This window comes from Sciurus vulgaris (genome assembly GCF_902686455.1).
Source record: "Sciurus vulgaris genome assembly, chromosome: 14".
In the NCBI taxonomy this organism is placed as follows: Eukaryota; Metazoa; Chordata; class Mammalia; order Rodentia; family Sciuridae; genus Sciurus; species Sciurus vulgaris.
The window spans coordinates 996,668-1,021,372 of record NC_136475.1 but is presented as its reverse complement, the minus strand read 5'-3'; the positions used below and the strand labels follow the sequence as shown (position 1 = coordinate 1,021,372).

The 24,705-nt window shown below is 47.3% G+C and overlaps 1 protein-coding gene across 1 annotated transcript in view; it reads right to left on the bottom strand.

The window, feature by feature from the left end:
- CHMP3 (charged multivesicular body protein 3) overlaps positions 1-14,360 on the bottom strand; it is a 34,878-nt gene extending 20,518 nt beyond the window's left edge. The window contains exons 1-2 of the mRNA XM_079111292.1: positions 14,171-14,360; positions 5,362-5,422 (exon numbers count right to left, since the gene is read on the bottom strand). Coding sequence (XP_078967418.1) covers positions 5,362-5,422; positions 14,171-14,215 — 106 coding nt within the window. The 5' untranslated portion in view covers positions 14,216-14,360. The remainder of the gene's footprint in view (positions 1-5,361; positions 5,423-14,170) is intronic.
- Between the last annotated feature and the right edge of the window lie 10,345 nt (positions 14,361-24,705).

The following is a 24,705-nucleotide window of genomic DNA, read 5'->3' as shown; positions in this document are numbered from 1 at the left end:
ACAAAAAGGTCACAGGGATCTTCACAAGTGGGAGTAATGACAATGACATCTTGGCACATTTCCATTTGTTTACGTTGGTGCCATCTTTCAACAAAGTTCTGTGACTTCCACTACACAAGTCTTTCACCCTCCTGGTACTTCCTAAGTTTAATCTTTGCCTTGTCACTCTAAATGGAATTTTCAAAGATTTCCTTTTCAGAATGTTCACTGCTGGTGTGGAGAAAAGCGACTGTGTTGACTTCATATCCTGCTATTTTTTCGTATTCGTTCAGATTTTTGTGGCGCTTTTAGGTTTTACACATATCTATCACTTACAAAGACAATTTCACTTCTTCCTTTCCAGGTTGGATGCCTTTCACCTTTTTCTGGCCTAACTGCTCTGGCTAGAACTTCCAGTGGCAGAAGCAAGCACCGTTGATGGTTTCCGATTTCAGAAGAAACACTTTCAGTCCCCGTGGTCTTCACGAACTACTCTGAAGTGCATCTAGGCAATTTCTTTCTGGTCCCACGTTGCGTGTTTGTCCTGAAGGGTGTTAAGATCTTGCCACTCTCTCCGCATCAACTGAGAGAGCCCGCGCCTGTCTGTTCAGCCACCTGCATTCTAAGATGAATCTCACGGTCATGGTGTGTGGTTCCTTTAATATGTTGCTGAATTCCACTTGCCAGTATTTTGCTATATTTCTGCATCAGTGATCACAAGGGATTATCTGCCGGTAGTCTTGAGTGTCTCTGCCTGGCATTGATCCAAAACAATGCTGGAATACAGATTAAGTTCTCTGCACATTTTTGGAGGAAGCGGGAGGGAGTTCAAGAACGAGTATTAGCTCTTCTTTAAATGTCTGGTGGAAATCACCAGTGAGGCCACAGGCCCACCATATGTTTTTTTGCTTGTTTGTTTTTCATAAAAGACTTAATTATTGATTCAATCTCCTTATGAGTCATGGGGTCTATACAGATTCTTTTCCTCATATTTCCATCTTGGAGGGTTTGTTTGTTTCTAGGAATTTGTCCATTTTATCGAGGATGCCCAACTGGTTGATGGACAAGTGTACATAATACTCTCTTAAAATCTTTAATTTCTACAGAATTATTGGTAGTATCTCCATCTTTATTTCTGACTATTGTGCAATTTGAGTCTTCTCTTTCCTCTTAATGAAGCTAGAGTTTTGTCAAATTTTGCTGATCTTTTCAAAGAACCAACTTTGATTTGATTTCCTCCTTGGCTTTTTTGTTTATTACTGTCCGTATTCTGCTAATTTGGGGTTGAGTTGTTCTTCTTCTAGTTCCTTAAGCTGTGAACTTAGACTGAAGACCTGTGATCTCCCTTCATTTTAATGTGAGCATTTCTGACCACGATCACCCTGACATGCTTGGACTGCACACCTGCTTTTTCTTATGCTGTGCTGACTTCAACTCTCCCCCAAGTATCCTCCAGCTTCCATCATGGTGACTTCTTTCACAGGTTGATCAAGTGTGTTAATTTCCATTCGTGAATTTTCCAGTGTCCCTTCAGTTTTGGATTTTTAACTTCATCTGGTTATAAGGTCACACTGAGACTTGATTTTGTGGCATGACATACGGTCCATTGTGGAGAAATACCTTGTGTGCTTGAGGACAATCACAGCATTCTGCTCTGGCACTGTGCTCCGCACGAGTCTGCTAGGTCAGTTCACGTCCTACATCTGCTTGCTTGACCATTTCTGAGATTGGGGTATTGAAGTCTTCAGCTATTACTGTAGCATTATTTCTCCCTTTGATTCTATTTGCTTCATATATTTTAATAGCCTATAAATAGGTGAATGAAAATATATAAATGTTATATACTTTCCCAAATTGAATGAATGCGCTTTTTGTGACTCCATAGCTACACAATTAAGAAATGACTTTGTCCTACATGTCCTGTGCCATCACATTATTCAACAGAAGAGTCAGCATAAATTAAATTTGGCGGAGGTGAATGAAATGGCTACTATAAGAACATCACTGTCTTCACAAAACAACTCATCTGGCGGAGTCACACTCCAGAGCAGAACCTCCTGAAGCCTGTTACGGCTGTGTGGCACCAGCAGGAGTCCCCAGTTACATCCCCACCCTGAAACGGCGAGATTCCCAGTGGCACCCAAACTGCTGGCCCAGGTTACTTCTTCCCCTCCTCCCCTTCCTTCTCCCACGATCTCTGGTTTGGGATCTGAAGGGGGGGAGTCTCTTATAGTCAGATCATGACGACAGCCCACTCTGAAGACGGAGGAGCTTGACTCATTTAAAGTTAACTACAGGGGCTCCATCACGGGGCGGAGCACCTGCCTGCTGTACCTGGGGTCCTGGGTTCAAGTCCCAGCACCACGCAGGAAAAAAAGTACTTACTGAAAAGGGAGCTGCTTCTGTGTTTTATGCGTTTGCTATATACACTACAGCTTTTTTGTCCCCACTTCCGACAAGGTCTTCTTCTGTGTTCACTGGATTTTCTGTAGTAAAACATGTTAATTCCTTTCTCATTTCCTGCAGCGTATACATGGTAGCTCTTTTCCTAAACCAATCATCTCTACCAACTTTCAGGCTGGCTAATTGACAAAGTGCTATGACAAGTAACAGGAGAGACAGGGTTCAGAAGGTCACTTAAGTGAGTAGGCTGCAGAAGTGAGGAGCACAAAAGCAAAGCTGCAGAAGAGGAGAGCATGCTGGAGACACGCCTGCTCCTAGAGGCTTCAGGACGACAGACCCTGCTGCGTCTCCTTCATCACGTTTCTGCGCATGCTTCAACAGGTGATTTTTATCTCTGAAATTATGTCACTTACATATTTTTGCCAATTCCAGAATGCTTCAATCCTCTGTGCACAGACAAGTTTGTATTTGTGTGATTTTCCGCCAACCTCTGACATTTCTTCTTCTGACAAATTCAGCTTTTGCTTGAAAATATAACTTCATCCTTTGAATGCTACTTTCACTGAACAAAGGCGTCTAGGACAATTTTTCTCCCCACCATCTGAAGCATGTTATGGTTTACAGTGTTTGTAAGAAGAAAGCTTTAACTCTCGTCTCCTGCGTTGACTTATTTTGTGGTGCCGGGGTGGAGCCAGGGCTGCGCACCCTGGGTAAGCACTCTCCCTGAGCCGCTTTCCGCCCCTGCTTCCCATTTTGGCTGTCTAACTGTGCCGCGCCCTGGTGCCGCTTCTGTGCACGAAGTATGGGGAAGAGCTCCCTGGCCCGTGGGCTTTCGGCTTCTGCTGGAAGGCTTTCATTTACCGTTTACTATTCCCTTCTGACTCTCTCCTGAGACTCAAATGACAGGCAGGAGGCCACCTGGATTGCTCCCCCGGGCGCAGTTCTGGTGTTTTCTTGCTTTACCTTCTCTCTGCCCTACAGTCTGGGAGGCTGCATGGCTGTCTTCAGTTTCACTGGTGGCCTTTTCTCTCCTCTGCTGTTGCTGAGCCCGTTCAATGGAGGGTCCACTGCGGGTCTTCACCTCAAGAAGTTCCCTTTTCCTCTTCTCCACATCTTCCCTTCATCTCATCACACCTGTGCTTCCTCTAAGCTCCTCCACATACTTACAGAGCTTGTCTGCCAATTAACCACTCGTCAGTTTTTCATTTCATTTCTCTTGCCTCACCGTCCTGCTGATTCTGAGTCACTCTTTCCTGCTCCCTCGCGTCTGGTGCTGGTGCTGGCCACTGTGAACGGTCTGCGGCTGGTGTCTGATTCTACAAATCTTCCTTTGAAGGACACTGGCTTTATTGTGACTGGCAGCTAAACCACTGGTAGATCAGCTTCAAGTTTGTTTTTAAGCTTTTTTCTTGTGGACTTAAAATGAAGAGGAACCCCTCTGGGGTCTCCACTGATGTCCCAGATGTAAACAAAGTCTCTTCGTGGAGTCTCGTCAGCTGGGAACTTGACCCTTTAACTGTGGCCACGGATCAATAAGTGCTCTCCTGTCCCGCCCAGTGAGCTCTCCCTTCAAGTGAGCACAGCGCAGTATTCAGCAAACACAGTGGAGCTCCCCTCCTCTGGGTACTACCCTCTTGTCTCACACTCTGCACCACAAATTCCACCCTCCCTGCGTGATCTCTGAGTCCTCAACTCAGTGAGACACCATGCTCTTCTCAGAATCCCTACTGCATGCCAAACCCAGAAAGTACCTCTGGGCAGAAAGCTGGGCTATTAAGGCTTTCCCTCCCCTGTCCCCATTTTCCAGTGGCCACATCCTGTACTTTCAGCTATCCAATGGTGAAAACAGTCTGCTTCCTTTTGTCCAGTTTTTCTGGTTTGCTTTGTTCAAACTCTCATCTAAGAGGGAACACAAGTCCAAGTTCAAAACTCTATCACATTCAGGAACAGTCTCCATCTCTGATTTTTAAAAATTTTAAATAGTCATACTATGGTACCCACCAGGGTATTAATTCTTCCATTGTAACACTGTAAAATATTAAGTGTTAAACTTAATCATCCCTTTGCAAATCACTTTAATTTCAAGCAGTACTCAAAGTTAAAATTATAATGTCCTCAATTTAAAGTCCTGCTAAGATATACAGAGCAGCAATAATAGAATTGCATTCCTTACTTATGTTCAATGCATTCAATTTGAACTCTACAAAAGACATAAAAAGTTTGATAGTTTTTTAAAAAAGTTTTATTGGCTCATTATAATTAAACATAACATGGGATTCACTGTTACATATTTTTACATACACCTGATATAATAATATAATTTGGTCAATTTTATTCCCTCTGCCTCCCATTTCTTCCCTCCTCCCTCTCCCTGATCTCCCTTATATTTTCTTGAGATACCACCCTCTCTTAATCTTTTTTTTTTTTTTCCTTTTTCCTCTCTAGCTTCCACACAGGAGAATACACACACTCTTGATTTTCTGCACTTGGCTTACTAAAAGTCCACTGCATATATATGACATCTTTTCTTTATCCATTCATCTATTAATGGTCACCTAAGCTGGTTCCATAGTTTGGTTATTGTGAACTGTGATGTTATAAACACGGGCATGCATGTATCACTGCAGTGTGATGAGTTTAACTCTTCAGGATAAACGACAAAGTGTGGTACAGCTGGGTCACATGGTGATTCCATGCCTAGTTTTTTGAGGACCTCCATACTGATTTCCATAATAGCTGTACTAATGTACAGTTCCACCAATGTTATGAAAGTGTTCATCTCCCCACATCCTTTCCAGCATTTATTATTATCTGTATTCTTTATGGCTGCTAATTATATTTTTATACTGACTACAAAATTAGCAAAATAATTAGGACATCTATACTTACTATGGAAATAAACTGTCCTATACTTGCAGTTTGTTTTTATGAAGCAAAAATATGCAAAGGTGTAAAATAGAAAACATAAGAAGAATTTACCTCTTATTTGCCTGTCGACAACTCTCATTTCCTTTCTTATCTTCAATGACCACTCATTGACCTGGAAAAAAATTTAAATAAGGAATTAAGAAGGTCAACACTCAGTGCAAGTAATTTTAAAGAATGCTGTAGTAATTCTACTTATTCCAGACACAAAAATAAAGCCATTTTCAAAAGAAGACCTTGAGGGTCAAATCCCCTCACCTCACTCTTTTTATCCACAGTGCATAGGAGTTCCAAGCTATCAAAGGTTCTGAGCTGGAGGCAAGCAGGAAGAAGCACTTCACACGAACCTCAGAGGGAGTACAGTACCCTGCAGGCACCCCCAGAGGTCCACAGGTGAAGAGATAAAGACAGTGTCAGGGGCTTAAGACTGTCATTTTCCATATACAAATGTTTCAAAAACCACTCTGCCTGTGTCTGAGAATCTGGCCTGCCCCTCCTCCTCTTTAACAATGCTTTCCTGCTTTACAGAGGACACTCCCCTAACCCACACCCTATTGCCATGGTACATTTCCTGGTCAGGTAAAAACCTCAGAAGCAGTAAACACAGGGTCCACTGGAAACACTGCTGCAAGTTTTGAGGAAGTAAAAAATAACTAACAATTACCAAATTCTTATGCAAGTTAACTGTTTTTCAATTCTTCACCTTTAAAAAAAAAATACAGGAAAATCTAAGTTGTCAGCCAATTAATGGTTAAAAGTTAAGTTTTATATTGTCACAGGGTGCTTTCTCGCACCTGACTCAGAAGAAGCAAAGAACCCAGTGACAATACAGTAACAAAGTCCTTACTTATGTTAAAGGGTTTCTCAAAACTTGGTCTTAAAAAAAAAAAAAAAAAAAAAAAAAAACCCAACATCAACAAGAAAACCAACCAACCAGGAACAGAAATGATGTTGAACCCTGTAACAAAAGGCATCTCATCTATGGAGACATGAACTAAACATGCATTTCCAATAAATGTCTGCCTCTATTCATTCACTCATTCATACTGGAGACAGAACGCAGGCTGCTTAACCACTGAGCAATCCCCCAGCCCTTTTTATTTTTTATTTTGAGACAGGGTCTCACCAAGTTGCCCAGGCTGGCCTTGGACTTGCAATTCTCCTGCCTCAGCTTGAGTTGCTGGAATTATAAGCACGTGACACAATGCTCAGCTAAATTTTACTTTTAATGTTTGATTATTTAACAAGTTGTGAAAATAGTTATTCTGTGACAATAATAATACCTGCACTCAAAGAAATATTTAGGCACTTAAAGCTGTATGGTCCTACAATTTTTAAAAACGTTTAACTGGGCTAGGTTTATGTACATTTTTTGAAGTACAACTGACAACACAATTGACCACTTTACAGAGCACAGTTCAGGGGCATTCAGCACATTCACGATGATGCACACTACCAGCTCTCTCCAGGCAGGTCTGTTTTGGTGCCGTGGAAGAACACACGGCACCTTGATCTGCTCCTCTGCTCTCCTCCCCAATTCCCTGGCAACCACTTATTTGTGTCTACGGAACTGCTTGTTCTGAAGGTCTCACACAGAACTCGCGTGGGGTTTGGGCTCGGGCTCCTGGTTTTCTCTCTTGGCTTGTTCCCGTGGCCTGTCCCCGGCTGCGGCACAGGTGAGCACTCCTGTCCTTGTTATGGCTCAGTATTCTTCTGTTTTATCTGTTTAACAAATTTATTCCTTCACTCAACTACTGACAGACTTGTTTCCACTTTCTGTCTACTGTGAATAGTGCTGCTGTGAACATTTATGTTCTGGTATTAGCTTGAGTGCCTGTTTTCGATTCTTTCATGTACATACCTAGTAGCGCCACTGCTGGGTCAGATGACAATTCCGTATTAACACAGACAATTCTACATTTCTAAGGACGTGTCAGAAACGGCTTCAACATTTTACATTTCCATCATCAATGTACAAGGTATGTCTCCACATCCACCCATACTCATTTGTTTCCAATTTGCTTACTGTAGGCAATCTGCTGAGCACGTGGTAGCTGGCTGTCTTTTTGTTGTCAAGTTGTATGAGTTCTTTATATATTGATAGCAGACCCTTCTCAGATACATGATGATGCAAATATCTTCATTCTGTAGGCTCTTTTCCTTGGTAATGTCCTTTCCTGTACAAACGCTTTTTAATTTTGATAAGATCCAACTGATGTAAAGAATACATTTTCTCAACTTTTTCATTTTTTGTTTGTTTTTGGGATTGAACCCAAGGGCAGTTAAGCACTGGGTCACATCCTCAGTCCTTCTGTTTGTTAACTCCCCACCCCCCAAGTAATGGGGATTGAATCTAGAACCTCAACACATGCTAGGCAAGCATTCTACCACTCAGCCCTTCTATTTGTTATTGTGAGACGGAGTCTCCTTAGGCTGCTTAGAGTCTTGCTAAGTTGCTGAGATTACAGGTGTGTGCCACTGCACTCAAAAGATGCTTATGATTTTTTTTGGGCGGGGGGGGGGAGGTGGGGGGGGGCAGAGCGACACCAGACACCAGAAACTGAACTCAGGGTCACTCACTGAGCCACATACCCAGCCCTATTTCGTATTTTATTTAGAAACAGGGTCTGACTGAGTTGCTTAGCACCTCACTTTTGCTGAGACAGATTTTGAACCCGATCCTCCTGCCTCAGCCTCCCAAGCTGCTGGGGTTACAGGTGTGCCACCACGCCCAGTGAGATGCTTATGATTTTTTAACTACAGCTGCTAGTTCTGGTCCACTGGAAGGCCTAGAAGTGGGACATTCGAATAGCAAGAAACATTGTGAGCAACCAAATTTTGGTTTCTAATTAGCACTGCCGCTAACTAAGAGACCAGTGCTCTCTGGAGAAGTGGCTGATTCCAGGTCTCAGGCAGGGAACATACAAAATCACACCAAGATGTGTAACACCAGAAAGCAAGGAAGCACTCAAGGATTAACTGTCACGTTAGACAGAGAGGAACTGGCTGGAAATAACTCCACCAACCAAATTCATCAATATTAAGCATCAAACAGAATGGTCAACAGTGACTGTGACTAAATGTAGAAAACTCCATGAGTCCAGATGGTGCCTACAAGGAGGGCTGGGCAGAGAGATGCGTCCAACACCACTGCAGGTCATCACACCAATTCCTTATTCTAAAGATCGTAAGTACAGGAAAAGCAACTAAGCACTTATCCTGCCTTGCAGTAGAAGCTCCATGTCCTGGTGACCACACAGCTCTAGCCACTGAGGGGCAGGTCTTGACCGGAGACTTATGTGGACAAATGATGAAAAACAGAAAAGTCTACATTCAGAAAATACTTAAAACACCAGTAGATTTAAGAAAGGGACACCAACAGATGCTAAGTATGTAAATGAAAGGTTAATGAGGAATCATGCAATCATGTGGCACCAAAGTATCACCTCTCAGATTATACTTTCTAGCAGTGTCAGAAAGAAAATTACTTAAATCTATCACATTTAGTTGCATTGATTGGAGCAAAGCAAAACAAATACTAAGGTGATCGGGCAGCTTCCAGAACCAGAGCAAGTTCTGAGAACTCCGACCAGCAATGTGATCAGATGGCATTGACAGATAAATGGAGAGGAGTCACAAACAAGTCAAGGAGCTGGAGGTCAGCTGACCATTCAGTCATTTACAGCTTACACACTTAACCGGCTCCAGGGCTTCCTGCACCCTCCCAAAGCTCAGCTACCATGATTAAACTACACAGGTATAGTCTGTAGGGTCAATGCAGGTGCTCAACCCAAATCCACAGCCTTCCACAGAGGAGAAATAGGGGAAACAGCAGCAAAAGGACAAAGGTAACAAAGACCCAGCTGCCATGACCTTAATCAGATGAGCAAAGTTATCAGCAAGTTAGCAATGAGAACCAGACATCTCATGCCCCCTGGGGAACAGGCACCCCTCAGGAGGCACTCCTACTAAGACTGTCCAACCTGAACCTCACAGGAAATGCAGGGGACAGAGAAAAGAGCTAAGCGCAAGATAGATCAATCCAGAACGAGGGATTTACAAGACGATGTCTACTCTTACCAAAAAGTCTTCATTTTTAAAATGCCATAAGCAAAAAGCAAAGGATTATTAAATGAAATCAAATACAAAGCATGATCTTTCACTGGTTCCTACATTGAAAAGATTGTAAAAAAAAAAAAAAATATTTGGAACATTTGAGAAAATTTAAATATGAACTAGAAACTGAATCATATTAAGAAATTTCTATCAGGTTTATGGAATGTCCATATTTCCTAGAGATATAATCTGAAATGTTGCGGAGCAAGGTATTACGCTATCTGCAACATACCTGAAATGCTCCAGTCAAAAGTATGTCAAATAGCAAAATGCTCTGAGCATCTGAATCTGGGCCATGACACCCGGGCTTCATCGGACACTCATAATGGTTGCTATGATCTCAGCCCCAAGGTGATGGCATTAGGAAGTGGGCCTTCCAGGAGGTGATGTGGTGCCTAAGGAATGGAATCGGCGCCTTTGTAAACCAGGTGCGCACACAGCAAGAAGGCTCACAGCACTGCTCTGAAGAAGCCAACAGTTAGCTGGGGGCAGGAAGTAAGAGAAATCTCCTTCTGGTCTCTCTTCTCGAGGGTTCTTCTCTGATCTCCTGAGCTGTGCCCGACCCGGAGCTTTTGGGCTCCCTCTCTCCTTTCACCGCCCTTCAAATCTGCTGTCCTGAACTCCCCGCCTGGCACCTCCAGGCACTGCTCTGCAGGCTCCCTGGGGTGGGTCACACTGAACCTAAGAATCGCCTGCACGCTCATCTCAACACAGCAGACCAGCAAACTGCCAGGGAGCTGAAGCGCTCCTGAGACCCGCCCTCTGCGTCCCCAGTCGTAGTTAAGAACTGCCATCTCCTCCCTGGGCTGCTCCTGTCTGCCCACCCAGCCCTCTTCCCTCACATTCACACTCCTGCTCCTAGCAGGCAAGGTGCACAGGTCTTGGTCAGTCTGCCCTCTGCCCACCACTAATCGTAGGCCTCACCACCACCCTATCGACCCCTGCACCACCTCCCCAGCAGCACTTCCTCTCCCATCATCCAGAATGTGTTCCTGCTTCCTCTAACAAACGTCCCACACACTGACACCTCGTAGGGGAAGCTGGCTCCACTGGAATACCCCTACCAGCACCTCCCACAGCAAGACAGTCACCGACAGTTCCAGACGGCACAGACCTGACACTGCAGCTCACCTACCCAAGCACTGCTGCGATGTTGGTTTCCCCAGGAACTCCCTATTCAGAGATCAGCACCTGGTGCTGAACTGTCATAAACCTAGTCCCAGCCCAGGGGGCGCTGACTATACCTCAATACAAATACCCATCTCAGATGGGTGTGTGTATGAGCTGGGTGGAGTTTTGCTTTTCTTCATCTCCTCACATTCTTTTCATTTGAGAGCATCCCAGGACTCAGTCTATGGAAATAAGTTAATTGGAAATAAGTTAATAATTTAAAAAGCGGACCACCCTATCCAAAATCAGTGAAGTCACTGAGTAAGACAGCACGAGATCCAGCAGAACCTCCAGTCCAACAGAAGAACCTCCTTCCAGCAGTCTCTCCAGCCCTTCCGTTCCCACTCGAGACTGCCACCAGTTTCTAAAGGTACGCAAGGCACCTCGCCCTCAGCAGGCTGGGTCTGGTGGTAACCGGATCCCTGGAGGCAGAACAGGCTTCACCAGTAAACGTCTGGAGCAGAGGCTCCCAGCACAGCTCATACTTCCCTGAGTACGCCTTGGAACGCTGCCACCTTTAGACCTCTTGATGTTAGAGTAACAACCTGTCCTGACGCATCACTCAGCATTTATTCAGCACCTGCTGTAAGCTGTGTCCTACAGCACACACTATCTCTTACTGGCCTGACCTGACCCATCCCTGTGGCCTATACCATGCTCAACAACCTCAGTGTGGCATGGCTGCACCACCCTGCTCACCCAGGGTCAGCACAACCCACAGGTTACAAGACCCGGGGAAGGCACACATGAATCCATACCAACTCAGGGATTCTTGAGTCCAACTGAGATCAGGAAACGTGCTCGGTTCTGTCTCTTTCTAACTCCTCTTCCCTCTGTGAGCATATTCTTCTTTTTCTTTTTTTTTTTTTTTTTTTTTTGAAGGGGGTGGCGGTAGTGGGGATCGAACCCAGAGGCGTTTCACCGGTAAGCTACAACCCCAGTCCTTTTTATATTTTTTTATTTTGAAACAGTCCACTAAAATGCTGAGGCTGGCCTTGAACTTTCAATCCTCCTGCCTCAGCCTCCCGAGTCACTGGGGTAACAGGTGTGTTACCAGGCCCAGCTATTCTGTTTTTAAAATGTCCTTGATTTAGCTTCTTTCGTGAAGGTGAGGATTTTCTTCCTCCCTCTTAACCAGCACTGGGCATCTTCACTCAGACATGGCTCCCTGTGCTCTGCAAGGCAGTAGGTCTAGAGGCCTACTGGCACTTTCCTGAATCACAAATCTAACGCTAAATAACCGGGGTAGAGGACAAGCACTCTGGTCACAAGTTAGACAGCATGAGCCTACCGCTGGCCAGCAACTGAGCCTAAAGCTAGGAAACGTTCACAAACCCCAGATCTAATTAGAACTTAAAGGAAACTTTGGAGTACAAAGAAGGAACTTGAAGAAAATCTTGGATAATGACCGTACAGGGTCAGGTCCTTTCTGATCACCCTGACCTACGCATGACCACTCCTAACCTTTGAACTCCTCCCTACAACTGTATGTGTGGTATCCACTCTACACTTTTATTTTTTTGGTACCAAGGATTGAACCCAGTAGTGCCTAACCATTGAGCCACATCCCCAGCGCTTTGTTTTATTTTGAGACTGGGTCTCAATAAGCTGCTCAGGGCCTCACTAACTTGGCTGGCTTTGAACTCACGATCCTCCTGCCTCAGCCTGCCGAGTGGCTGGGATTACAGGTGTGTGCTACCATGCCCTGCCAAACTTGTTCTTGAAGTGACTGTTACTGGCTAGGAGTTAAGCTCTTCAGCTAATTTCATCTTCACAATCCTCCTTTGGGAGGCAGCGTGACTCATGACAATTATTAGTGCAGGTTTTAGAATAAACTTACGAGACTATGACCACTGGTTCTGAAATTTACAAACTGTATGACCTTGGGTAAATTACTCTGTCCCTCAGTCCCACACCAATAAAACGGGGGTAATAACAGTACCTACCTTATAATGTTGCCAGTCCCTACAGGGTGCCTGACATGATGCCTGGTCCAGTACAGTACAGCTAGCAGTGCAGGGTGGGCGGATCCTTCACCTATGCTACGGACCTGCTACTCAAAAACGGTCCAGCAGCATCAGCATCACCGGGGACCTAGTTAGACCTGCTGAGTCAGACCTGAACTCTGATGAGATCCCTAGTGGTTAGGATTCACAAAGTGCTTGAGAAGTGCGGCTCTACATCACCCACACTTGTCTATCATGGAAAACCCTAAAATCTTTATGCTGTTTTTTGAGATAAGGTCCTCACTATGTTGCCCAGGCTGGCCTCCAACTCTCCAGCTCAAGGGATCCTTCTACATCAGCCTCCTGAGTAGCAGGAACTTTAGGCTGGCATCACTGCACGCCTAGAATTCTTTACTTCATAAGTGACCTTGGGGCTGGGTTGTAGCTCAGTGGTAGAGCACTTGCCTGGCCTGTGTGAAGCACTGGGTTTGATCCTTAGCACCAAATAAAAATGAATTTAAGAAATAAAGATATCATATCCATTTTTTTGCTGTGCTGGGGATTGAACCCAGGGCCTTGTGCTTGGGCAAGCACTCTACCAACTGAGCCACACCTCCAGACATTAGTGACCTTACCTCGTCAATTCTGCTCCCTAGTCAAACAGACTGTAACAGCACGTCACAAACGGAGAGCCCAGTGCGGACACATTTCCAGGACGGGTTTACCCTAAGATCCTCCTTGTGGCGGTGCGGCTTTGACGGCAGGGAGATTCTTACTCCGGGGCCTGGCCTAGGCTTTGCCCCGCAGACTGAAATGGGGGTCTGCAGAGACGCCCCCGTCTCGCTTACACGGCCTCCGGTGCACGTGCAGCTTGCACGGTGGCCCTACGCGGTGACTGTCACCGCCGAGAGCACGACGGCAAGTCAGTCCCACTTACACGGCCTCCGGTGCACGCGCGGCTTGCACGGTGGCCCTACGCGTTGACTGTCACCGCCGAGAGCACGATGGCAAGTCAGTCCCGCTTACACAGCCTCCGGGGCACGCGCGGCCCCACGCGCGACTGTCGCCGAGAGCACGACGGCAGTTAAGTCCCGTTTACACGGCCTCCGGTGCACGCGCGGCTTGCACGGTGGCCCTACGCGGTGACTGTCACCGCCGAGAGCATGACGGCAAGTCAGTCCCACTTACACGGCCTCCGGTGCACGCGCGGCTTGCACGGCGGCCCCACGCGCGACTGTCGCCGAGAGCACGACGGCAGGTCACCTCGGTAGGGAAAGGCAGGGCCGGCGCGCGACACTGGTTCGAAACCCGAGGCTGGGCGTTGCACGCGGCGCTCCCCGAACGCCGGCGCTCGGAGCTCGGCCGCCCCGCGGCGCCGCGGAGCGCGCTGGGCAGACCGGAGGCTCGCGGAGCGCACGAGGGGCGCGGGAGGGCGGCTCGGGGGCGCCGGCCCGCGGCGGGGAGCGCTGAACGCCGCCGCCCGTGCTCCCCGCGGCCGCCGCGCACTCCTCCCGCGGCCCTCGGCGCAGGGGCAGTCCGGCGCCGGCGCACGGCCCGCGGGCAGCAGCGCCCAGCGGCCGACCCCAGCCCGCGGAGCCCGCCCACTCGCGGGTCGCCGCCGCGGCCCTCACCAGCTCTTTGGGCGGCTTCTCCTGGGTTTTCCCAAACAGCCCCATGGCGAACTGAACTCGTCTTGCCCCTTCTGCTTTCCGTTCCCCTCGCCCAGGCAGGTCCCGGCAGCCGCCTGGGCGGGGCCGCCGAGAGGACAGGAATCCCGACGCCCGAGCGGGGCGCGACGGCTGTGTGGCGCGCACGCGCAGCACGCCCGAAGGCGGGCGTGACGGTGACGAGCGGTGCGCACGCCCGGAGGAGGGCGGGCAGTGGGGAGTGCGCAGGCGCAGAGCGGTCCCCGCGGCCCTTGGGCGAGGCTGACGTCACTACGCGCGCGCCCGGGGAAGTGTGTGCAGTGAGCCTATTGATGACGACAACCTGAGTGGGTACCGGAAGTCCGCGTCCCCGCCCAGGCGAGGGTTCTGACGACCGCTTCCCAGTACCGGTGGCTTGCGGTGCGAGAGGGCCTTGCTCCCCGCCGCCCTGCCCCTGGGCCTGCCGCGCTCCCGCCGGCCCCGCGTGTCCCCCGCTGCCCTGCGCGGTCGCTGGCGCCGGACTCCCGAAGGAATCCACGCCGCTGCCACCGCCTCCTGGCGTGGAGGGGCCGCACCCGCCTGCCTCCGCCGGGATCCGGGGCGTCAGACGTGGGCCGACGCCGAGTGCTGGGGCAAGGCTCCCGCCGGGCAGCCACCCCGCCTGCCACCCGGCAGAGGAGCTGTGGCCCGCGTGCCTCGGGAGAGCGGGGCCCCCAGGAACCTGGAGGCCTGCGGGAAAGGCGAGCAGACCGCGCCGGGGGCCGCCAGCCGGCAGCGGAGTCGCCTGCGCAGCTCCGTCGGGACTAGCTCTGCGAAGGCCCCAAGGGATGGCGGGCGAGTGTGTCCGCGGTGGGATGGTTGCTCCCGCTCGGGGAAGACGCCTCCGCCCTCCGGGCGGGGTCGCCCGCACTGGAGCTCCGTTCTGCGAGGCGTGCTGTTGCTTGCGGTGGTTTCAGTCCCCGGTCATAGATGTCGACCAGTTAAGTCAGTAGTTCCCGGAGTCCACGGTAACTGAAGCAGAAGGTCGCTCAGAAGAGGGGGGAAAGTTTAACATGGTGGAGTGGGTTAGGCCAGTAACTGGTCCCTCCTTCATAACCACTCTGAGAACATTTAAGCAGTTTCTTAAAATGCTGAACATACACTTTTCCTGTAACCTAGCCATTCCGCACCTCTTTGCCAACAGGAAAGAGTATATGCCCTTAAAAAGAGCCCTGCTAATGGCCCCAAACTGGAAATGATCCACGTGTCCATCAACAGGCCAGTCGGTGAACCAGTTGTGATGGATCCGTGCAGTGGAATATTTATTACCAGGGATAAAAAAGAGCAAATGTGTTACATCCAACAGCATGGATGAATCCCATAATCATACTAAGTGAAAGACACCAGAAAGGAAGGCATGTGCTAGTATGAGGACAAAAAATACAAACTGTAGTGACAAAAAGATTGGTGGTTGCTGGGGAGTGGGTGGGTCAGGAAGGGAAGGAAGGGTTATTAAGAGACAAGGAAAATGTGCAGGCGTTTTGGATATCTTGATTGAGGTGGTGATTTCACTGGTATGTACACTCAAATTCATCAAATTAGGTGAATTTGCAGTTACCTTTATGACAATCATACATCAATGTAAAGTTCTTTAAAACTTCCATTCTTACTTCCTCAGGGGAAAGGTCCCAAGACAATTCTAAGTGTGAATACTTCAAAACCTTTCCCTAGAGAATGTAAACCTATATATTGTAGGGATTTCAGGTCAGTCAGTGTGCAGAGGAGCGAAAGTCTTTTGAGTTGAGCACACTCCTGGGGATGAAAGGTCTCTGCTTGAGTGGCTTAGTGATGCTCTCCAGCTCCTCTGTCCTTGAGGCCTGGAGCCATTATCTTATAATAACCTTTGGTAGTGGACTCTGAGAAGCAAACTATGTGATCTAGGTAACGTGACATGACCCTGGAAGAGATGACAAACTGGACTGACTTTCCCACAGAAGGCACTTCTTGCCCTTTGCCATCCTGTGTGCCTGCCTCTTTATGAGCTCTCCCCTTAACCCTTATGCTGGACCCCAATTAACCTTTACAACATATAATAGGAATTATAAGATACATGTTGTTAGATACGTACACATATTTTCCTGCAACTCCTTCAAAATTTATAAAAATTTTCATCAGTGTCAATATTTATGGATAGTATTCTCTAGAAGGAATATACCTTAATTTAACCATTTCCTTGCTCTACCACATTAAAGTTGAATGCTGCATATACACACTTGAAATTTTAAACATAATACCAATATAATCCATGTAGGTTGTAGTATTTTAATTTCTCTGACCATCTTGTTATCTATTGGCCATTTTTATTTTTTCTGAAAATTGCCTCTTCATATCATTTGCCCGTTTCCCATTGGATCGTCTTCCTCCCTTCCCTTCTTATTCTTAGCATGAAGGAGGTCTTCAAAATATGAGAAATGAGGAAATTTTTGTCTTCACTTTATTCCTTCTTTTGAGAATAAACTACTTGTTTTTCAAGTAGGATGATACTGGTCTGCCAGCGAGTCAGCAATATGTGATCAAAAGCCTGTGTGCAGGCTTTCAGGATGAGGGTGAACAGGAAAGAGGCGCCCACAGTCTGGTGAGGACCGTCGTCAAACAAGGGTGGTCAGCAGAACTGAGTGAATCAGCGCGTAGTCAGCTTTCCGTCACTGCGACAACACACCAGAAAAACAAAAGGATTCATTATGGCTCACGGTTTCATAGGTTTCAGTTCATGAGCACCCGACCCATGGTTTCTGGGCTGCAGTGAGATGAAACGTCAGGTGGGGAGGGCACGGGGGAGAGAGCTGCCGACCTCTGCACAGAGGCAGAGAGAGGAAGGGGCAGAGGTACCCCTCCAAGGCCTGCCCTGTGCCGATTTCCTCCACTAGGCCCCACCTGCTAAGTCTCCACCGCCTGCCCAGCACCTCTGAAGACCAAGCCTCTAGTAGTGAGCCTTGGGGACATTCCAGATCCAAGCTGTAATCATGATTAACGTGCAAGATTCGCTGAGTTTTTCCCCCAAAATTCTGAGGAGGGAACATGGTGACGAGCGACTTTTCTCTGAGCAGGTGATAACCTGCCGAGAGCTGTAGTATGAGCTCGTGGAGTGACGAAGACCGTCACCAGCAAAGAACACGAGCCAAAGCCTCCCGGGTCCCAGCACATCAGACCCCAAAGCCATGCTTGTTCAAGGCTGGTCCTCTAGGCAGAGATGTGGAAGGATGTTGGATTTGGCTGGTGGCCACTCACTGGACACAGCCCCCGAGGCTGAGAGCAAGGAGGAGCCTGCGTCTTTCTTACACGCGTGTTGCAGGCCACCCTCAGCACCGTCGCTCCACTGCTGTCCTGAGGTTGCCCTGGCACTGCACAGAGCACGGCCACCTCGTTGTGCCTGCAGCTTGTCCCCTAGTGCACCCAGGAGTGTGGCTCACCCTCCCCGAGACACAGCTGAGGTGGGCAGAGCCAGTGAGCGTGGTCGCTGTGCCTGCCAGGCTCACGCACTCAGCAGGACCACGCTCCCTGCCGCGCTCACACACACGGGGTGCGGGATCCCTAAAGCCCTGAGCGGAAGCGTACCCTTGCCTCAAGGTCTTCAGTGTCTATGCTTTGAGTCCTGAGTTTGGAATGGAAATAGGTTAAGTGAGAATAGAACTGCTTTTCCTCACCTGCAGGTTGACCTTGCTCACTTCACTAAGATGTCCAATGTGCCCCGCTGGCCAGACTGCTAAAAGAAACGCTATGAGCAAGAAAACCACAGCCCGCTTCCTGGCAGCAGTCTCGGCCTGATAAAACCAAGGTACCTCCCCTTGTGTACGACTGGAGGGCGCTGTTGTGGAAATGTCAGGTGCACACCAGCCTTGAACACGGGATTCCCCTCTCGACAGGCGTTCTGGAGTGACTTTATCTTCACCATGGCCCCAGGTCCAAGAAGCTTCCAGTCCTCCGCTCATGACTGGAATGTAACAAAAGACCAGAGTTGCCTCTCATCTGTCCAGCTGTCCTCCACCGCCCTGCCAGTGACCCTTTGCCGAAGGTCAAATGCGGTGTGTTCCCTCTGCCTCATGTTAGGGGCCAGTGCCACTGTGCGTGTCCAGGTGTGGTGAGCAGGACTGGGAGAGGGTCCTGGAGTCACGGTGCACCTGAGGTTGAGCGCTGGCGGCCCTGGGGGAGACCTGAAGAGACACTGAGACGCGGGGCTCGTCCCCAACTCGTGACTCCACCAGCCCCTCACCTTTGACCAGAACTGTGAACCAAAACAGACATCCTGTGTTCAAGACTCACCGTCTGTGGTGGTAACAGCAAAAGGAAAGGGACTATTGAGCCCTTGTATCAGGGTGAGAATTGTGAGACGGCACCAGAACTGGCTGGCTGAAAACAGCAGACGTGTTCTTTAGAAATCCAAACGAAGACGTCCACAGGACCGTGCCCCTTTGAGACTCTAGATGGAACCTTTCCATTCCTGTCCCTAGCTTCTGATGACAGATGTCAGTCACTGGCATCGCTCAGCTCCAGGTGCAGCTGCATCGCTCCAGTCTGCCTCTGTCATCACGTGGTCGCGTGTTCGCACGTCTCACACCGAAATTTTGGACTAAGGGCCCCTCCTAAATCCAGGTGACAGCTGTCAGTCACTGGCATCGCTCAGCTCCAGCGTGCACACCGTCATTTTGGACTAAGGGCCCCTCCTAAATCCAGGACAGCATCTTCCTATTTCCACACAAGGTCACCTACTAAGGTGCTGGATGTGAGGACTCCAACATCTTTAATTTCTAGGAATATGAGTGCATGTTATACAGAATAAGGAGTTTCATTGGCAGATTCATACATGCATCACATGTACTCTAATCATATGGTCAAAGCAGTATCATTTGAGGGGCTACAGGTTAACCTGCAACAACCCTCACCCACACACAGGTGCCTCTAAAGAGGAAAGGGGAGCAGGGCATGGCCATGCACACCTGTAATCTCAGGAAATGGAGGCAGGAGGATTGCAAGTTCAAGGTCACCTGGGCAGCTTAGTGAGGAGGAGGAGAGGAGGTAAAAAATAAGAAGAAAGGGACAGATGAGGGGGGAAGAATGGTTAAAAATCCACCAGGAGGGGAAGCGCGTCCACCTAGCACGCGTGGGGCCTGGGTAGGATCCTCAGCACCACACAAAAATAAAAAATAAAGGTGTCATGACTAAAAATGTCTCAAACACCCAGCAGGAATATTTAGACAACTACTAAAGTCAGACGGGTTGTGGCTCAATAGTGCAGCACTTGCCTAGCATGCGTGAAGCAGTGGGTTCCGTTCTCGGCACTGCATTTAAATAAATTTCAAAAAAGTCTCATCAACAACTAAAAAGTAAATATTTTTAAAGTCTCCAAAAGCAGTATTTGAATTAGAAGAGCAGCAGGCATCTTACGTATTCAACAGTGTGATAGTCTGGGTATCCTGGGAAAGCCAGAATCATGACAAAATGTAGCCAGAACTATTATATCAAAATAAAATATTTTTTTATCTCAAAAAAATCAGGAATGCCTGCCAATAAACTGGAACCTAGACCCTTGTTTGTATACTTTTAAAAAATGATGGTCTATAGACAATAAAGTGCACCGATCTTAAGTGAACAGCATGATGAATTTCACCTTCATATGTGACTGTAAAATGCTTTGTAGGTCAATATTTATTTTATGTATTTTTTTGGTTGTGGATGAACCTTTATTTTTATTTACTTTTATGCAGCGCTAAGATTCAAACCCAGTGCCTCACACATGCCAGGCAAGTGCTGTACCACTGAGCCACAACCCAGCCCCAATATTTAAAACATACTCTATACCTCAAAAGGCTCTTTGTGCCTGTTCTCAGCTGAAACTCACAAAAGATAGGCATCACTCTAACTTGTATTTCTGTGGGTTGTTTTGCCTGTTTTTGAACTCAGTGCAGATGGAGTAGTGTGTCATCTTCCCACTCCTGTGACAGAACACCCGAGATGACCAGTTTACGAGGAGGAAAGGTCCATCCGGCTCACAGTGTCAGAGGGTCCGCCCGTGGTTGGTTGGCTTTGCTGTCTTGGGCCTGTGGTAAGGCAGAGCATCGTGGTGGGGGATCACATGCTGGGCACAGGTACCATCGTGGCAGCTGGGAAGTGCACGTGAGAGGAAGGGGTCAGGGTCCTGGTTCACCCTCCAAGGGCGTGACCTCATTTCTCAGCCCCAAAGCCGACCTCCTGAAGGCCCCACCACCTCCCAGCAGAGCCACAGGTCAGGGACGGCACCTTCAGCACCTGGGCCTTTGGGAGACAGTCAAGATCCCACCGTAAGCGCAGCAGCTTGGCATCAGTGTGGGGCAGTGGCTGGACGCGGAGGTCTGGGCCGGGTGCAGGCACGAGACACACTTCAGTGTCATGGTCTTCAAATGCAGAGTGTACAGGGTTACACTTGAAATGTTCACAGAGGGTTTCCAGATGGCTGATTAGAGAAGGTCGCCTTCCTGGCTGCTGTGCGGTATGAGACCAAGAAAGCAGACAGGCAGCTTCTCAGTGAGGTGGGTGACTGAAAAAAGGGGTGGGCTTTGCTGGAATTTAACACTGGACATTCACGGCAGATCGGGGACTCGGAAGGTAGCATATACTAGAACAAGGAAGAACACCCCAGCACCACTGCCAAGCCGGAGCAGCCCTTCGCAAGCAAACTGGAAAGCGCAGGGAATTAAGGGAGCCCGCGTTTTTAAGAGTCTTGAGGTGGTGTGTCTGGGTATGGAGAGTTCAGAGATCAAAGACACTGGCTAAACTGAAAGGTGCGCTGCACAATATCCTCCTACAGGAAAGAGCCCCACTGAGCACGTTCATTAAAAAAGTCACCAAATAAATAACCTAACACCACATCTCAAAGCCCTAGAAAAAGAAGTCTACACTAAAAGCAGAAGACAGGAAATGATTAAAATCAGAAATGAACTTGAAATAACAAAAAATTGACAAAACAAAATTGGTTCTTTGAAAAAATAAGTGAAATTGATAAATCCTTAGCCAAGCTAACAGAGAGAGGAAACTCAAATTACTAAAACTCATGATGAAAAAGGAAATAGCATGAGAGACTAGAAATACAGATGATAATCAAACTATTTTGAAAACATACACTCTAATAAAATAGAAAACCTTGACGACGTCAACAAATTCTACGGACATGTGACCTACCCAAACTGAATCAGAACGTAGAAAATTTGAACAGATCAATTTCAAACAATGAAATAGAAGACGCCATCAAAAGCCTGCCAACATTGCTGATAGTTTCCTTTGCTGAGAGAAAGCTTTTTAGTTTGAATCTATCCCAATTATTGATTCCTGCTTCTATTTCTTGTGCTATGGGAGTCCTGTTAAGGAAGTCTGATCCTAAGCCAACATGTTGAAGATTTGGACATACTTTTTCTTCTATAAGATGCAGGGTCTCTGGTCTGATTTTGAGGTCCTTGATCCATTTTGAGTTGAGTTTTGTGCAGGGTGAGAGATAGGGGTTTAGTTTCATTCTACTGCATATGGATTTCCAGTTTTCCCAGCACCATTTGTTGAAGTGGCTATCTTTTCTCCATAGGAAAGACAGCAGGATAAATGGAACATAACTTTCCTTTTTCACATATGAATACACGACCAGTGTAATTCCACATCACGTACAACCACAGAATGGGAAGTTATAGTCCATGTATGTATAATATGTTAAAATATAGTCCACTGCCAAGTTTAAAAAACAAGAAACAAGAAACAGACAATACAATAGCTCATAGTCACATGAGCAACAGCATTCAATTAAGAAACTGAATAATTTAAAACTCTCCAAAAAGAAAACTCCAGACCTACCTTATAGCCATCTGTAATATAGAGAATTCTACCTAAGGTTTAAAGAAAAATTATTTTCAACCATACAAAAATATCTTCCAGAAGATAAAAGAGAATTAAATTCTTCCCAATTTGTTTTATGAAGTTATTACCCTGAAACCAGTTGAAAACAGTGAAAAATACAAAAACTGTGGACTAAGAGCCCTATGAGTATACATATAAAATTCTTAACAAAATACAGGGGCACAGAGGTGCACACCTGTAATGCCAGTAGCTGGGAGGCTGAGGCAGGAGGATCTCAAGTTCAAAGGCAGCTTCACCAAAAGTGAGGCGCTAAACAACTCAGTGAGACCCTGTGTCTAAATAAAATACAAAATAGGACTGGGGATGTGGCTCAGTGGTTGAGTGCCCCTGAGTCTGATCCCCAGTAACCCCAAAACCCCTAAAATACAGCAAATGGAATCCAGCAATTTCTAGAGAATTATACGCCATGAATAAGAGGGCTTTACCCCAGGAATGCAAAGCCTAGAGGTTGAACCAGGGCACTTTACTCCTAAGCTACATCCCCAGCCCTTTTAACTCTTTAATTTTGGGGGGCGGGGTTTGAGATAGGATCTCACTCAGTTGGTTGGGGCCTCACTAAGTTCCTGAGGCTGGCCTCAACTTGCAATCCTCCTGCCTCAGCATCCTGAGCCCACTGTGATTATAGGCCTGTGGCACCATGCCTAGCTATGGCTCAACATTTTTTAAAAAAATCAGTGTAATCTGCCACATTTGCACGATAAAGCAGAAAAATCGCATGATCGTTATCAATCAGTGCAGAAAATGCATTTGACAAAATTCAATGCCTCTTCATAATTAAAACAAAGCAAATTAAAGAAATTGCTCAGAGAAACAAAAACAGGGGAACTTTCTTAGTAAAGATCATTTATTAAAAAAAAAAAAACAAAACCTGCAGCTAACTGCAAACTTGATGGTGAATGACTGGACATTCCCCAGGACCCTGGGTGCCCTGGATGTCCTGGCCCCACCGGACGTGGCGTCTGGAGTGCTGGACTCCGCGGTGGCCAGAGCGGGCAGGGCAGGAGGTGAGACCTGGTGCCCGAAGACGGCTCGGTCCTCACGTGGAAATCCTCTAAAGATGAATCTGCAGAATGATCTTATATACTATATTCTCCAAATATAGCTATGAATACATGGGCACGAAAATTAAAAACAGATACTATTTACAATCACTCAAAAATGAAAGGCTTAGGCATGAATTTAAAACAAAGCTTACAGGATTTGTATGAAGATGACCCCACACCGAAAGGGAAATCAAAGATCTGAACCGGATGGAGACACACGATGCTCATGGATCTGAGACTGCAACGTGACAGACGTCAGTTCCCTCACACTGATAACAGGGGCAGCACAATCTCTATCAATGAAGGCCGACACTGTGTTCCCGCGTGTAAGCAACAATTAGAAATGTGATTTGAAGAACATCCTTTACAGCAGCACAAAGAAAGCGAACACCAAGAATAAACGAAGAGGCACAGGCCCGGGTACAGGCAGCCACAAAGCACAGGTGAGAGACATGGAGATCTGAAAGGAAGTGGGAGAGACCCCATATTCATGGACTGGAAGACTCAAAATTACAGATAGATTATTCTCCCCAAAAGTGATCTATAGACTTAATAGATTAAAACTCCAGAAGGAGTTTTGGTGGTAGATTTTGATAAGCTAATATGCAGATTTTGCTTGAAAAATTTAAATGACAAAGTTTGTGGATTTGTGCTGATAGCAACTGTATTATAAAATTCTAATAACTAAAAATTGGGGTCTTGGTGTCGTGTTATTATAGGAGCCCAAGGAACAGAGCACAGAATCCAGTAGCAGAAACACATGTACAGTGTCACCTAACTTAAATGCACCAAGATTTAATGGGAGAAATTAGATCCTTTCCATTAAGGTGAGCCAGGTCAACTTATGTCCATAAGAAAAAATGAGAATCTCATAATCTCTAACTAATACCACACAAAAGTTAATCCAAGACTGAAATACATAAAAAAAATAAAATAAAAACTTCTAAAACAAAGCACAAGAAATTATTTTCATGACTTTGGGACAAAAAGTCCATCAAGTTTTAATCAGCTATAAGAGAAGAAATTAAGCTGGCCTCCTTAAACATGAAGAACGTGTGTTCATCAAAAGAGGCCATCGAGCTAGTGGAAAGGGACCTCGCGGACTCTCCGACAAAACGCTCACGCCTGGAGTCCATGACGGACGCCCCTAAATTCACAACGCTTTTTAAGAAGTCGGACAGGCCTTTCCCCAGAGGGCACCGAACTTGCCACTGAGCAGCGAGAGGAAGCGCAAGGCCCGCGCTCCTCTGAGGGGTGAGCCTGCAGCCGAGAGGACGCCACTGTGCTCCCGGGGGACAGAAGAGCACCACCTGCAAGGACTGGACCTCAGAGGAGGAGGACTGCCGGCCAGAGCGCAGCCGGTGGAAGGGCGCTGAGCCATGTCCGCTACAGCTGGTTGTCTGCCATGCTGACAGGAGATCCCGGCCATCACAGGGCACTGTCACTGGAGGTGGCCTGCAGTCACATCCACCACTTTATCCACAATGGCACAGCTGGAAAGTCTAAATGTCCATCCGCGACAAAACAGGTCGCGGCAGGCACCTCCGAATGCCACGGGACACTATT